This window comes from Tauraco erythrolophus, chromosome 2 (genome assembly GCF_009769465.1).
Source record: "Tauraco erythrolophus isolate bTauEry1 chromosome 2, bTauEry1.pri, whole genome shotgun sequence".
Lineage (NCBI taxonomy): Eukaryota > Metazoa > Chordata > Aves > Musophagiformes > Musophagidae > Tauraco > Tauraco erythrolophus.
The window spans coordinates 127,170,193-127,186,239 of record NC_141466.1 but is presented as its reverse complement, the minus strand read 5'-3'; the positions used below and the strand labels follow the sequence as shown (position 1 = coordinate 127,186,239).

The 16,047-nt window shown below is 46.0% G+C and overlaps 1 protein-coding gene across 1 annotated transcript in view; it reads right to left on the bottom strand.

The window, feature by feature from the left end:
* PAK5 (p21 (RAC1) activated kinase 5) overlaps positions 1–16,047 on the bottom strand; it is a 41,501-nt gene that overhangs the window by 13,730 nt on the left and 11,724 nt on the right. The window contains exon 2 of the mRNA XM_086631121.1: positions 2,371–3,168. Coding sequence (XP_086487247.1) covers positions 2,371–3,168 — 798 coding nt within the window. The remainder of the gene's footprint in view (positions 1–2,370; positions 3,169–16,047) is intronic.

Below are 16,047 nucleotides of genomic sequence, written 5' to 3'. Positions count from 1 at the left end.
CAACATTGAGGAGAGCCCATTGAAGGAAGAGGGATGTAATCTCTGGGTCGTGAGGATAACGCACCATGCAAGTGTTACTGGAGTTGGTCTGCAAGAACAGGAGAGCAGGTGGGTAACACGGGGGTGGACTGGAGGGAACCAAGTCTGAGCCTCCTGCTTCCTACACCTCCATGGTCCCGCTGCACGGCGGTGGCCAAGCCCAGCGCAGCAGAAGCCTTCTGAAGTAATACCTCTGAAATCACTGATGGCGAAACAGGGCAGACATCGGATTTATGTGACATCTATCACCTGCAAATAATACTGAAGTAAGTCTGCTCTGCACGTTCAGAAGCCAAAATGAACGTCTTTGTTAAACGCATTTTGAAGCCATACGTTTGCGTCTGCAGACTTTTTCACCGCTTACTTTTTTCTTCCTTTTTGACTATACTTTAAAGCCAATCTCATTTGTAAAATATCTGATTCGAGACCTGATTCTCATTTAGTAAGCCCATTTGATGATCCATTATCTTACTAATGCCTCCTTGAAAAGAAGAGTCTTCAGCAATCATGCAAGACAAGAAACTGCTATTCACTTCCAGGAGCTGCGGACGGGTTTGGGAATTGAAACTGCTGCATTTAACAGTGAATCATCAAGTTTCAATACACCGAGGCTGTAGGAGTGTTTTTGATGCTCTGAGGAGAGAAACAGCTCACAATGAATCTTGCACGGCGGCATCTTTTTTTTTTTTTTTGTAAAAGTTGTTACTGCATTTTAATGGGATATTTGTCAATGTGTCTGGAGTGCTTTGAGCCCCGTAAAATCCACCTCTGTCTTCTGCCCTATTGAATGCTGTAAAACTGGCAGGAGCAGGTGCAAGAGAGTCTATGAATTACTGGATTCGTCCTTCTCTTTTCTAAACCCTGACAAAATGATGACTTTCAATGAAGGAAATGGCAGATAGCCCATCCCAGGCTTTCCTCAAAACTTCCAGAACCCGTATTTAACACCACACTCTTGCCTGCAGTTTAACGACCCACACGCATCCCTCCCACCACACCCTGAGCTCAGGAAAGGCAAGCAAAGAGACCTTGTGACTTTTCTACTTCCCCCACCATTTATCCTCAACCTCCAAAGCCCAGCTCTGCGCTTTAACACCATGTGGAATAAAAAACACATGGCTCTCCCTTTACCATGGGGCACTGGTTGTAACTCTGCATCCCAGGATCAGCAAAGCAGCTAGAACCTGAGCAAACAAGACACAGGCATGCCTCCGGCACAGGGCTATCATGGATTTGCAGAGACCTGGGACTTCTTCTGAGTCTGCAGCTGGACAGGACAACGTTCTCAGTGCACAGAGCCAGTATGAAAATGCACCGTTCAGATGTTCATTAAACAGCAGAGTGGGTCTCACCACCTGACAAGCCACCTACCTCAGCATGTTTGGTAAGTCACAGCAACCCAAGACTGCTTCAGCCCTGGAAAAATGAGCTATCATCTCGGTGCCCGTTGCTAGCGGAACTCAGTAATGTTCAAAGCAATCTATGCTGAAGAAAAAAATGTCTCTTGCAGAATATTAGATGTTTAAGCGGGTCATCATCATAGTTATGTGACTAGACATGTAAGAAAAGTGTTATTCTCTCAACTGAACAAATAGTTACAGCAAACTATTGCAAGTAGGGTAGGACAGCTTGTATAGGTAATATTCCTCACGTGACTTAGAAATGGCAGAGCAGGCCACGAAGTTGTGCAGAGGAGCTGCTTGTAAATATCGTGGTTGAAATGCTTTTTTGCACCTTAATTCTTTTTAACTACATCTAAAATGTCTTGGGTTGAGATGAGCTGCTTTGACTGAATTTCACTGCTTGAAAACAGAGTGGAGAGGGGTAAACCTCTCATTAGTGGCAAAGGGTTAATAAACCTTGTAGTATAAATATGGCATCTATACAATATAAATTATTAAAACGCAGAGGTTTTAAATAAAGTATTAAAACACATACAAGCCAGACCAGCTTCTCAGCCCAGGCCGAGATCTGCACGGGCGTATGAACTCCTAATGATACAAAAACTGCCCAAGAACTTGGAGTTATAGGGAATCCCAAGTAAACCCCCCCTGGAAGCTGGGCATCTCCAAACCTGCCTTTGAATAAATATCTGAAACCCACTGGTCCCTGACATCCATTTTCAGACACCCGATTGAAGTGGGTGGGTTTTCACACCCGCCAAGCGGCAGCTCCACAGCTCCCGGGCACATTACCGGCCGCGTTCGGCATCGCGTGCCCAAGCGTGGGTCCCTGCCCTTCGTTTCTTGCACGTGCTGAATTTTTTGCACTCCCCTTCTGGAGAGGCTGATCCCTGCCCTGGCAGCACTGACACCAGGGATGTCACGTTACCTTGGGGATGCCTGCCGCAGTTTCGGACAAGCGGGGGTAGGTGTAGGAGCTGTAGGAGTGTCCTTGCTGGTGTGCTTTAAAAGCACTTGCTCCGTAGGGCATGGCTGGCTCCTGCAGACCAGAGCCCGACCTGGATCTCTGCCTCATGGCTGGCTGAGGGCTTGCTGGGTCCACGTAGGATGACTTCGGCCTCTTGTCATAGTCGTCCTTGCCCAGGCCATGTCCCCAGTCGCCATCGCTGTAGTCCAGCCTCTCCTTGGGGCACTCGCTCTGCACCGACGCTCGGGATGGGGTGTAAGGAAAGGGATCTCTATAGTCCAGGGAGGATCCGCTGGGGATCCGCTGATACTCCAGCTTTAGGCCACCATATTCCAGCGGTTTGGGCTTTGTGTCCAGGTGTGGATGGTAATCTGGGAGGAACCTGGAGAGGTCTGACTGCAGGGGCGTCACTTCCGAATAATAGATGTCCCGGGAAGTCACCTTCATCATGTGCCCATTCTGCTTGGCGGCGTAGCTCCCTTTGTAGTACCGGTCTAACTCTTCCCCATAGAGAGTCTTGTCTCGATATTTTTCCACAACATAGTCCGTTGTAGTGTCTGACTCACTGGAGTACTGGGAATATGTGATATAACCATTTTCCTCCTGGTGCCTCGGCACATGGTTTGCGTTTCCTTGGTGGTGGGTGGGAGGACTTTCCTTCCGCAGCGAATTGGATCGCGTCACCGAGATATTGTCGAACTCTTCCAGCAGGCCGTTGATTGAAGTATCCTTTCGAGGCTTATTTCCTCTAACAATAGTCTGGGAATAAAAAATTGCTTTGATTAAATACTGATTTTCATTTAATATCTGACCAAGAAAACTACCAAAAAGAAAGAAAGTCTATGATTCACCCAGAAATACCCTTAGCGACGTGTTATGTTATTCAGTCACATACCTCAGAATAATCCATTGCAAGGAAAAAAATTCTCAATAAATACTTCAATAGGATGTGCAGAAATGAATAAACAAAGAGGGGTTAAATTCAGTGTACGTCATAAGCTGAGCTTTGGCATGCAACCTCAAGACACTCATAAAAATCCCAGTTTAAGAGGTGGGTGTTCAACAGCCCACAGCAGAGACATTTAAAACCACGACTTATTTTTCATTTGTTATTATTCAGTTGTCTACATCAAGCCAAACTGGTAGGCTGAATCTGATTTACAGGGTATGGATAAGCTAAACAAAAATCATTCAGCGGTCACTTCTAGATGTTATTTTAACAAACTGTTGGAATGAAAAGTAGCATATAGTTTACCAAGCACTGGGTTTGTTTTCTGGTTTTGTTTTTTTTTCTTTACAAAACAGTACGTTCCTGGGTAGCAGAATTACCACTGGGGATTGTCTTTTGGTTAACTTAGTATTAGAGACACTTGGGGAAGAGGGAAAAATAATATTAACTACGTCTCCTTCTTACAATACATGGCATCCAACAAACCATTGTACTCAGCCATGGCTTTGGGACATCCACATCACGGATGCCACGTGGTGGCAGTGACGGTGGCCCTGTTTGTGCCCTAATATTGCAAAATCCTCTATAGGTCCTCCAGCCATGGATGACGAGCGCGTAGGACCACCACAGATATGAACTTGCTCCCACAGACTGCCCACAACTCCCTGCCCATCCCTACTCCTTTCTGTTGGAAACACTGGTGCTCCTGGTAGGACAGGAGGTGAGCAGAGCTTGGTTACAGCTCTCCTTTAAGAACGACTGACTATTTTTAGCTAGTACCATCTGAAGACTGTACCATGTGGCTGCATCCATTTTTCGGCAGTTGACTCCCATTGAGCGCCGCTTCACGTTCATAAACACCTCGCAAGAATAAGATGTACAGATTAAGGGCTGGGGCCATAAATCACCGCGGCTCTACTGAAAAAACATTTGCTTTGCCGATTCGCTTCGGCTGAAGATCTATGGCTGCATCTTATTCAACTTGCTGAGTTTTTAAACAGTCACTGCAGTCACCCCAAGGAGATGTCCCTCTGTGAGGTGCAGCCTGCCCCCGCTGCATGCCGAATGTGGCTTGTTGGACATCAACTGTGGCATATTGGATATCAACTGTGGCATATCGTACACCAGCCATGGCACATCAGACACCAACCATGGCACATCGGACACCAGCCATGGCATATTGGACACCAACCATGGCACATCAGACACCAACTATGGCATACTGGACACCAACCATGGCATACTGGACACCAACCATGGCATATCGGACACTAACCATGGCATATTGGACACCAACCATGGCATATCGGACACTAACCATGGTATACTGGACACCAACCATGGCATGCTGGACACCAAACATGGCATATCAGACACCAACCATAGCACATTGGACACCAACCATGGCATACTGGACACCAACCATAGCATATCGGACACTAACCATGGTATATTGGACACCAACCATGGCATGCTGGACACCAAACATGGCATATCAGACACCAATCATAGCACATTGGACACCAACCATGGCACATCAGACACCAACCATGGCATACTGGACACCAACCATGGCATATCGTATGGCACCAATCATTCTTATCCAGCTGGACTGAGCTGAGCTAATGAACTACTAATTAACTACTCAACTCAAGGTACCTATCCTGCCCACAAGAGGCAGGCCATTTCCTCCTGGCTGCGGAAGATGCAACAGCGTCCCTGGTGCCGCAGCCCAGGCTGGTGAGCAACAACTGGTGACCCCGACGTGATACATCGATGAGACCCTGGAAAGCCCTGGGAAGCCCCGACTCCCTCGCCGAGCCGAGAGCCCGAGCCTAAGGAGCCCGAGCCAAAAGAGCTGGAGCCAGCACCGGAGCTGGGAGCTCGAGCGAGAGTCCTTCGGAGAAGAAGGTAAAGCCGCAAGCCCCGACGTGGTATTCGCGGGAGGGAAGCGTGCTGGAGTTGGATGAATGGGCCGGGTCTCTGCTCACCCTTAAAGCCTTTGTGAAAACAGAAAAAATGGTAAAACAAAAAGGGGGAATTATGGCACCAATCATTCTTATCCAGCTGGACTGAGTTGAGCTAATGAACTACTAATTAACTACTCAACTCAAGGTACCTATCCTGCCCACAAGAGGCAGGCCATTTCCTCCTGGATGCGGAAGATGCAACAGCGTCCCTGGTGCCGCAGCCCAGGCTGGTGAGCAACAGTATCGGACACTAATCACGGTATATTGGACACCAACCATGGCATACTGGACACCAACCATGGCATATCGGATGCCGACTGTTGTGTCCAGCCTGGCCGCTGGCCCTGCATTCACTGCAAGGCCGATAGAGGCAGCTCGGCTCCTGGCACGGTGAGGCTGCTCAATCCCTGCTCGAAAGCACGCAGGGGCTCAAACTTTGTCAAAATACACATTTCATCACTAACGAAATCACTTTTTCACAAAATGAACAGCAATGGACTTCTCTGTTACTCAGCAGAAGGCGGTTGAGTAAAGCTGGGCTACAAACAAAGCAGTCCTGACCTCACACTGATCCCTGCTCTGATTTATGTCCGTAATTACTTGCCTAGTTTGCTATTTTGAAGCTAGCGATATCGAAACAATAGGACAGCAAAAATAAGGGACAGCAAATAGATCATTCCTTTCGCCTCCGGAGCCATTCAGCAAGATGAGGGGAATCGCCCTCGTTCGGCGACAGCCTCTTTGGCAGGAGGGCTGCGCCATCATTCATATTTAATTATCACATAATAAACCAGCAACATTCGACAATGAAATGCTTATAATTGAAAACAAGATTGAAATACCCAACTGCCACCCCGCGTCCCCGGTGCAAACGCATGCCAAGGAGTGAAATGCCAATGTAATACTCTCCGCGGGACTGGTCTGCACAAAGGAGAGGTTTCCTGGAGCAACCTGCGTTGTGCCTGCACAAAAGGACCTCGGAGCTGGAGGGAGCCCCTGGGAGAAGAGCCGCCTCTTTGGTTACAGGAAAGAGGAGTTTTCCCTCTGCTCCTCCAAGCAGATGCTCTCTGGAAGCAGGATTTTTCAATCCCTTCAGCAGGAAGCTTTAGAAGAATGCAGTCGAGGGTTTATGTGTTGGTGAATTCGTCAATGACAAAACCCTGCAGTTTGGGGATTTTCTGCAGCCAGGTGCATGCTTGGGAACCACTTTTTGATTATGAAGATTTACAAAAAGTATTAATAGTGAAACGGTCTTGTAGAAAACTCCCGATTTTCAAAAAAAAAGGCATTTGTCATCGAAGCCCCAGTCCTATGAAGCAGTCTCGGTTAGCTCTGGGACCCTGGTGCCATCTCATCCCAACTGATGAAGTTAAGGGGATTAAGATCTAAAACCCTTTTGTCAGGAAAACACTGACTTGCAAGCATGATGGCTGCAATTTCGATTTGCTTTGGGCTCCTCTCTATGAGTAAATTAAAAGGGCCAGCACAAAGGGAGGATAAAACTTACTATCCCAGAGGCACATTTTCTAAAGAATAGTCAGTGATTTATTACTATTAATAACAATTATTATGAAGTTTATTATTATTAATTATTAATAATAAACCCACCAACAATAATATTTCCATTTGCTTTGGTTTGTTTTTAAATTCAGCACTTCCCTTACGTGAATGGACACACATCGTGGTGAGATGCCTCTCTGGCTAAATCAGCCTATCCGAGCTTGACTTTTTTCAAGGAAATATCCAGCGTTATTCCTATCAAAAGAACAGTACTGTCCACAGAGCAGATAATTTAGGAAGTGTTTCACTGAGACTCTCTGATATACGCTACGTTATCGAGTATTTTGCTATTTGAATAGGATGTTTATACACAAATCTGAAATACAGTGGGTGTCTCCCTGGTGGGCAGAAGCAATTCTGCATGACTTATTAGGCTTAAAAACCAAATTAAAATCCCAAAGCGGGTATTATTCTGTAAGATTAATGAGTAATTACTCTGTAAAGATGCCCACAGAGTACCAAAAATTAAAAAATAAAATCAAAGAAGATGTTTGTAAAAAATGAAACATACGTTGGGCCACATTAACCTGTCGAGGTCATTTACTACAAGAGAAGGTGTGTGCCAGGGGCTCGCCAGCACCCCCAGCTTCCTTGTGAAATGCAGTATTTGCAGAAAGAAGCCAAAAATTCAAAACTGCCATAACCACGGCCCAAATTCCCAACCCCCAAAGCCTAAGGTACCCAGGTTCAAAGGTGTGACTTCAGTGGAAATTGCTGACGTGGGAGTCTCGGCTTGGGAACGTAGACTCCGGTTACTGCATCGCCAGGCTGTGTGCTGCGTCGGTGAGCAGAGGGAAGAAACCTCCTGGGACTGAAATGCAACAGCAGGAATCACAAAAGATGGAAAATTCTAGCTCTAACTTAGAAAGCCAAACAAAAAACTTGAACGACAATGTAACAGAAAAGCTGGCTACATCGACACTGAAATAAACGCAGTTATCCTGATAACTAAGTTTCATAGGAACTAGACTGGTTTTTGCATTTTAGAGGCTTTATAAACTTAAAAAAAAAAACACAACTTGTGTTTCCACATAAAGAGGTAATTTTACTTTTCCTCAACTGAATTCATATAGAATTTTTTAATTTTTTTTTTTTTTAACCACTTACTGGTCTCCAAATTTTAAAGAATCTTTAAAGAATCTTTAAAGAAACTTAAAGAATCTTTGAAGTTGCTGCTAGTAGATAGCGAAAGCAAAGCATTATCCACCAAGATTGATGGGCTGGGATTTATGAAGCCTTTGTTTCTACTGAGATCATGTAATGGAAACCTGTACAACACCCTGGCACGCATGAAAAACAGAGATCAAGCCCCACCGCACGCGCAGCTTTCGCTGGGATCCCCGCGGAAAGATGGGATTTGGTCGAGTCGATACTCCATGTTTATTAAAGTACGTTTTTCAGCGCATTGTGCAATTTAGGAGGAATCAATGTTACAACAGATGAAGGAGGGCCGGTGAATTTTATGCTACCGTTACCGTCATACGTTAAAATCAATGGGGTGCAATCTCTGTGAATTAAAGTGTGGTATTCTGAATCTGTAGCTCTCATTTCATTTCCATTGCTCTCTGGACAGGTTTGGCGTTTGCTCCGGAGCACGGTGACAGTAGACATCCTTCATGGTGTTTCCGTAGTGGTCTGTCCTCCGGTGATAAGCTATAATGGATCTGTCTGTAAGAAACGCTGTCTTGCCTTGTTTCCAAGAGGAGATGAAAAACAGCTTCTGCGCTCAAATTCTGTATTAACCTTGACAATAATGAAGTGGGTAATTAACTGTTTTGCCCTAATACGACCTTGCGTTTATTGTCTTTAAAACTACCATACTTTAAGGATACTATAAGAATATATCATCCTTTGTCCTCCCGGAGCTGTGTGTTCAGAAGGCAATGAGGATATAAAATCTCTGTGATGTGCAGGGTTAAAAAAAAAAAAAGGTCTCTTAAGGAAATGTCACCCTTATAAACAGTCAATCTAAACTCTGGTTTTGCTTCTAGCTCGCTTATCCCCTCCTTTGCATTATATGTAAACTAAAAGTACAGCCTATGCATACCTGAAAATCAATTTTTTCTTAAGAAAAGGTGCATAAAGAACAGTTGGACGAAGTAATCTAAGTGTAAGTGATGGAAGTGTCAGTAATTTGTCTTCTTGTGCTGCAAGACATTCAAAGGATTTGAAGCTATGTTCATGACACCACGTTTTACTCCTCAGAGTAAGCAAATGTGAACAGCACTTCCTCGGGGAGAAAAACTGATCCTTGTCATCACATCAGGAGGAAAACTCTGGCTTTCTCTGGAAGTAACGGAGTTTTATAGCTGCAGCCAAGGGTGTAAGAGGTGTCAGGGGTCTGCACGTGACCTACTCTCACCAGAACAGGCTGTGAGATCTCAGACCAAGCACAGTCCTTAGAGGAGCTCAAAATAGCTGGAGATCTTCAAAACTGCAGACGGAAGAAAGTGTGCAGCAAAACCCTGCTTTTTCCAGCAGCCCAGGGCCAACACGAGGTGGGCTCCTTTCCCTTGTTTGTGAGGTTAAATTTTAAGTCTGAGCTGCTGTCTTGAGGGCTAACACAAGGACCAGGCTCAAAGAGGAAGACAGGAGATGAGAGATAAAGACCTGCCCATGGTCTCCAATGGTGGACTCTACACAGGTAAGTAAATATGCTGCCAGGGAGAAAAAGCAATGGCAGCTCAAAGTCCAGAGACTGGGGAGCACAGTCGAGATCCAGGACAGCTGGCCCACTGTTTTACTTAAAGTTTTTCTCCATTGAATATTCACTTGAGGACAAGTTCTAACCTCTTGAATCGCTTTTCCAAATGATGAGGTCAGTGCCATCCTCGCGACCCTGCTACGCTCCAGTGCATGTTTAATCACACCCAAGTGGGGAAGCTTCCTGAGAAAGGACCAAAAAACATTTCTGTACCTCTATTCTCTTTTTCCCTGACCTGATGATGGCATCATGGCAGGCTGCACTTCCCACGCTCATGGCAGAACTGCCAAACCAACGCTGCATTGCCATCTGCAAGAGACGAGCTTGTGCATCAGCCTTGGACATCAGACAAAAGACCATGTTTAAAAGAAGTGCACAAGTCTTGTCTATTTTTTGGACAACAGGAGTTCGGAGATAGAATTAAGGATTGGGTTTGTACTGACGTCACATTCCTCTCTGCATTTCCTCCCACCTAATGTAGGTGCAAGTGCCTTGGGGAACACACTCATACATTGCACTGCCCAAAAATCGCAGGGTTAGGAAGTTGCTGACGCGTCCCCTAGGTCTTGGCACAGTGGCCTTAGCGTTGAGTGACCTCTCCATGTGGCCAGAAGACCTGCTCCTCACCAGCAGCCACCCCAGGGCTCTCTCCCTTTGGGTGCCACCTGCTTGCACAACCGGTGCAGGGTCCTCTTCATAACCACATCTAAGCTGTGTCTATGTGGTTGTACCGCGAGGGAGGTAGTTGGATGTATCTGCTGCTTTGAACTCTGAGACCTGGATCACACCAAAACCCACATTCTGGCTGTGGGACCACCCAACTTCATCCTGAGTCCCAATCAGAGATGCCACGAATTGTGGAAGTGAAAAACAAGTGGTGCATCTGGGCAGCTGTCTCCTGACCTCGAGAAACAGCAGCAGCCAGACAGACGGACAGGCTGGCACCAGCGATCCACACCAACCAAATCAACCAATTTCCCCCTGGTAATACAAAACATTAAACTAAGTGGGAAGTTTAGGGTGCTCGTGCATTACAGCACTGCCCTGGAAACATGCCTTTTGCCACAGAAGCTCATCAGATACATGGCGAGAAACGGTGCTGGATGGGAAGAGACGTCATTTATCACTCCGCACCCTCCAGTAGTGTCCTACGGGATCTGCTCCAGTTTTGATCTACAGCCTGTCTACAAAACGGCTATTACTCAGAGTTAGTCGCAAGGAATACACAACAGACAGGAAAGTGTGTCAGAACATTTTTTCCTGAAGCCTGTAATTTAGAGCTTGGTTTACACCTGGAAGCCTCAGAGTTTATATCACTCTGTTAAGAATTCCTTCCCAATGCTATATATTCTTATTCTCCCCACAAAAATAATTCAAAAAATATTAATCATTTCTGGTATCCCTCAGATCCCTCCTGAAGGAAGGAGTTCTGCAAATTTCACCAGTGTTGGATGCCTCAGCTGGGTGTGGAGGAGCAGGTCTCTCCTCCCTGGATCATAAATGCACTGTACACCATACAGTCACCTGGCAAAACCAGGAACATGAGATCATGTCACCTGTCCCTTGCTGTGAAGGGTTTAAGCACGCGAGCCATGGTCCTGACTCATCAATTTCTCTAATCCCTTCCTAGCAGATCCAGCAACTCCTGGTGGGGATGGTGCTTAGACAGGACCTTTCCCATGCACAGGAGATATTAAATATAAATGAAAGCCCCCAAAGGAAAACTCAGACAAGTCCACCTCTGTGGTTCCGCCAGCTGGGAGCCACAGGATGTGCCATGTCTGGGATGTGCTCGTTACCAGGGCTGACTCAGCATCACCAGATATGAAAAAGCAGGTTTGACTCTGTCCACTCACTATCCTTCGACACGTTATTCACCTCCCAAAGGATGCTAACAGCAACAGAACATACAGTTTCTTTTTTGTCTTATGATAGAAGAGGCAATGGGTACTTGAACCAACACCTTGCCGCAGGTAACACCGCGCTTTCCAAGGGGAGAGGGGTCACTGTGGGTAATGTTAGTTCAGAAACACCTCCTTCAGAAAGGCTGATTTACCTGTTCTGTATGAAGTTTCCCCCATTCTGGTTTCCTTAGTATTGGACCAGAGACACTGAGCTTGGAGGAGTGCACTGCTGGGCTACTCAATGACTGTGTTACTCCAGGACTGCGCCCTTGTCTCTCTACTAAATTCAATGGAGTAGAAAAATAATTCATTCTCACAATTTCTCCTTTGGAGGACGGATGGGTCCCAGCGACTCCTTCCCATGCATCCACCAGTACAAAAATATATCCCACTTGCTTCTGCAAGCGCTACCTGACAAAATGCCGCAGCCACCCTGGGCTGAGCTCCGCAGCACGTTTTGATGGGTCTTGTCCATAAGGGATGGAAAGAGCTGAACAGGTCAGACGAGCTGTCATCGGGTTCCTGCTGCTGCAAACCAGCTACATGGAAACCCATGAAATATGCCCGTCTACGTCTGAGCACACATCGGCATCACCAAACATTTTTGCTGCACAACGACGTCGCTGCACAGGAGAGAGTTGAGCTTGGTAATACGTAGCCTTCAGATGCAGACATCCAATATTATCACATTAATTAATCTGATACTGGTCACAGCACAGGATAGGAGAGAAGCTGGGAAAACGTCTGCATGGCCACGTGTTAATTATTGCAAGACGTAGATGATGGTGGTGGTGATGATGTAGAAATGAAATTAGCCTGAAAAACACATATTACTCGATGGATCAAAATAAAGGTACAGCTAAAGGTTTGGGAGAAGTGTAATATGCTTAACACCACCACTAGTGCCAGCTGTTTAAAATTTTTCAAAAGTAAAATGACGGAAAACTAGAAAAAGAGGCTAACCAAACGGCGCCGTGTAATTTGTCACCCTTCACAGCAGTTTTAAAAGTTAGTTGCCATAGCAACAAGAGCAATATTTCATTATAATCACATTCACCGGTAATTCTTTTGACATCTTAAAATATAGTAACTTTAACAAAACACTTAGTTTTAAAATTCCACTGAAATATCTACATTCTCATAACTTTCCTTTTTTTTTTTAAATACACAAACATGGTTGTTATACGTCATTTGAAATGCTATTAGAGAATATTGTCAAAAATGGTTATTCTGGGTCTACTTAAAACACATCAGGTACGTGCAATTTTATATGCAATATGTATACACAGATCTCTCAGACACACAACAAATGAGTGTGAAATGTGACTTAAAATTTTTAGCTTGAGTGAGAAAGTGTCCTTATTGCTGACGAGTTATACAAGCACTTCACAGGGAGAGGGATGGAGTTATCTCAAAACCACGGAATTTCTATTTCCCAGGACTTAGGACACTTCAAAAATATCTTTTATCCCAAGATGGAATGACAAAGCAAAACGTTCCACAAGGTGAAATTCCTCAAAAACATTAACTGTGGGAGTTTTAACTGTCCTCTTAATAGCACTGCATTTTCCTAGGGCTGATGGCAATCGTTTCAGCGCGATAGCACACGAGAGTGGACCTGCTAAGCCAAAAAGCTGTATCAAACCACAGCAAAGCCTATAGTTTTTTGTATAAAATCCATCCCTCAAAGTTTCCCTATTTTATCAAATCAACGTTTTCTGCCAGACAAGATAGCTGACTCGGAAAGCCTGTGGCCAGCCCTGCTGATGAACACCAGCAGGATCAGGTCTCTTTTTCTCCCCTTTTCAAAGCCACATCATCTGCCAATGCCTCTGTGCTAGTGGATTTTTTTTCTCCTTCCCCAAGGAAGTTACAAGCAGATTCCGTTAAGATTTACTGAGGTATAGCTGTAGTCCAGCGATCCCTGATGCCATTTCTGCTCCATGCAGCATCCCGTGGTGGTTACAGGGGAACCCTGTAGCAGCAGCACCCCAGAGCTTCCCACTTGGGCTGACTTCAGAGGCAGCTATAAAACACAAGGCAAAGTTGGGGATGTTTGGACCAGATGACAGAAATCCTTCCCTCCAAGAAACACAACACTCTTTCCCAGTCTTGTAACACCGAGACAGGAGCAGACTGGAAACTCGTGACACGTCACAGCTCCAGGACTGACGTTTGCCGCAGGCAGGGCTGTGTGTGACTTGAACAGGTCTACGTCCAAATCAAAATGAGAGAATTAAGGGCAGTGAATATAAAGCCATGAAGCTCCAATGTCTCTAACTGGTACCGCTGAAATCTGAGCTTGGGAACTGGTTTGTGCCTGGATTACTGATGTGCTACAGGAGAGACGTGGGAAGGATGCCTCGGGCACTACAGCTCTTCATCCTCAGCCACCACGCAGGTACAGGGGACAGGAGATGAAGCAAGGGCTGGTGGCAATCCTGACGTCTCTTTCCGTTCTGGCATGACCACTTTTGAAAAGTGCAAAAATGCATCTTAAAGCAGGTCTGAACTGACTCTGCTACTCATGGCTTTGAACGTGGTGTAAGCACTTGTATCGGTGGAGAAACTGCAGGGAGGTGAGATGACAGGAGGATGCTGGACGGGCTTGGAGCCAGCCCAAAGGGCTGTAGAGTTTTCTGAAGCCCTCTCTGCAGCCACAAGACAATCGTTATCAAGCTTAACGTTGTGTAAGCCATGTGTCCTTACAGCTAATATTTGCAGCCTAGACTGTTATTTTTTGGGGTTTTTATGTGGAGGAGGTGTGAGGCAAATAAAAATCCACTTTTCTCGACAAAGGCAGAAGAAACAGCAAGAAGTAAGTAAGCACTCAACCACCACCTCCCCAAATACTTCAGCTTTGATAACCTACTGCTACGTTTCACGGGAGCTGTGGGTCTCCCACGTGGTGCCAACACCGAGGCACCACTGACGCTGCTCCTATGGCACAGAATCAGTATTTTCCATCTATACGTGACTAGTGCTGGGAACTGGTGGGGCACAACATCATGTGAGTCTTCCCAGGGATGATATACATGAAGAAAAAAAAAGTCCTTCTGCAACCAAGGCACATGACACAACCACAGATTTTATTCTAGGAGTCAGAAAGGAGCTGGGGTGGGATTTTCAGGGGAAAAGGAGCCCTTCAGTAGGGTGGGATGGTGTAAAAGCCAGTGCCCCATCATTTTAGTCTTGCTCACCACCATATATGTTTATTGCTATGACCACCAGTACAGGAGTACTGACTGCCGTCACGGACAATACAGCTTGCTCTCGACCAACAACGCCAATTAAATCACCCTGAAGAGAGCGACACTCTGGAATTCATGAAGTCACACCTCAGCATAAAACGTCTTTGTAGCTCAGATGAAGATGACATTTCCCTCGATGAGGTTCCCCTCGTGCCCTAAACATGCCCATTAACAAATGCAAGGTTGATGGAGCATTAACCCGATTAACGATGCCGGCACTTTTTTCTCAGTGAAAGATTTCTGGCTGTGGTTTGATTGAGCTTTCTGAAATATTTAAGTAAATTCCAGTGTGATAAAATTTTACGCTAGGGAAGTAACTGCCTTCATCTGACAGCTCTGGCAGTGGGGCACTTGCTTAGGAGGGCAGAGGCTCTTCGGTCACTCCGCTGTGGTCGCAGTCATCTCCCCGCTTTTAATTGGAATGAAGATTTTGACAGCCTGATAATTTAGAAGAAACAATTTCAACTGTATTACTTTTTACTTTTACCTCCTTTACTTTTACCACTGCAAAGGAGGCTTTATATATGGCAGATGCTTGAAGACAAAGTCAACATTTCTGTTTGAGAGCGCACAGAGGCCAGCTCGAGAAGCTCCTTGTGCTTTGCAAGCTGCGGCGCAGAGTTGTGAATTACCTTCCCACTTCACGAATCATCAGGAGAAGGCAGTGAGTGGAAGAAGATGTTGATGAGTGCTGCCTCAGTCCCAAGCACCACCCATGAGCCCAGCAAAGTACTGCTCAGGGTTGAGACGGTGACTGCAATCACAGCCCTGTGTACTTGGGATTACAACACCGAGGAAGACTGGGATGACGTGTGCGGTGCACTGGCCACGCTGGCAGGGTAGGAAGAGTCAAGGTAGAGAAGGAGAAATCACCCCGCAGGCAGCGCTGTGCTGAAAAATGCCTGATCCCATGGCCTTAAAAGTTTCAAATCCCATGGCAAGGAAGTTTCAAAGTACTTCACTAAAATTCCTGGGCCCCTCGTCCCTCCAGGGCCGCCTCCCACAGCACTTTGCCCATCAGGTCCTTGAAGAGGCCGAAGTCTGCCTTCTTAAAGTCTAGGGTACAGAGCTTGCTGAGTGGTTTCCTTGCTGCCCCATGGATCTTGAACTCCACCGTGTCGTGGTCACTGCAGAGTTGTAGAACACTGGAACAGGTTGCCCAGAGAGGTGGTGGATGCTCCATCCCTGGAGACGTTCAAGGCCCGGTTGGATGAGGCCCTGAGCAACCTGATCTAGTTGGAGATATCCCTGTTCCTTGCAGGGGGGTTGGACTAGATGGCCTTTGAAGGTCCCTTCCAGC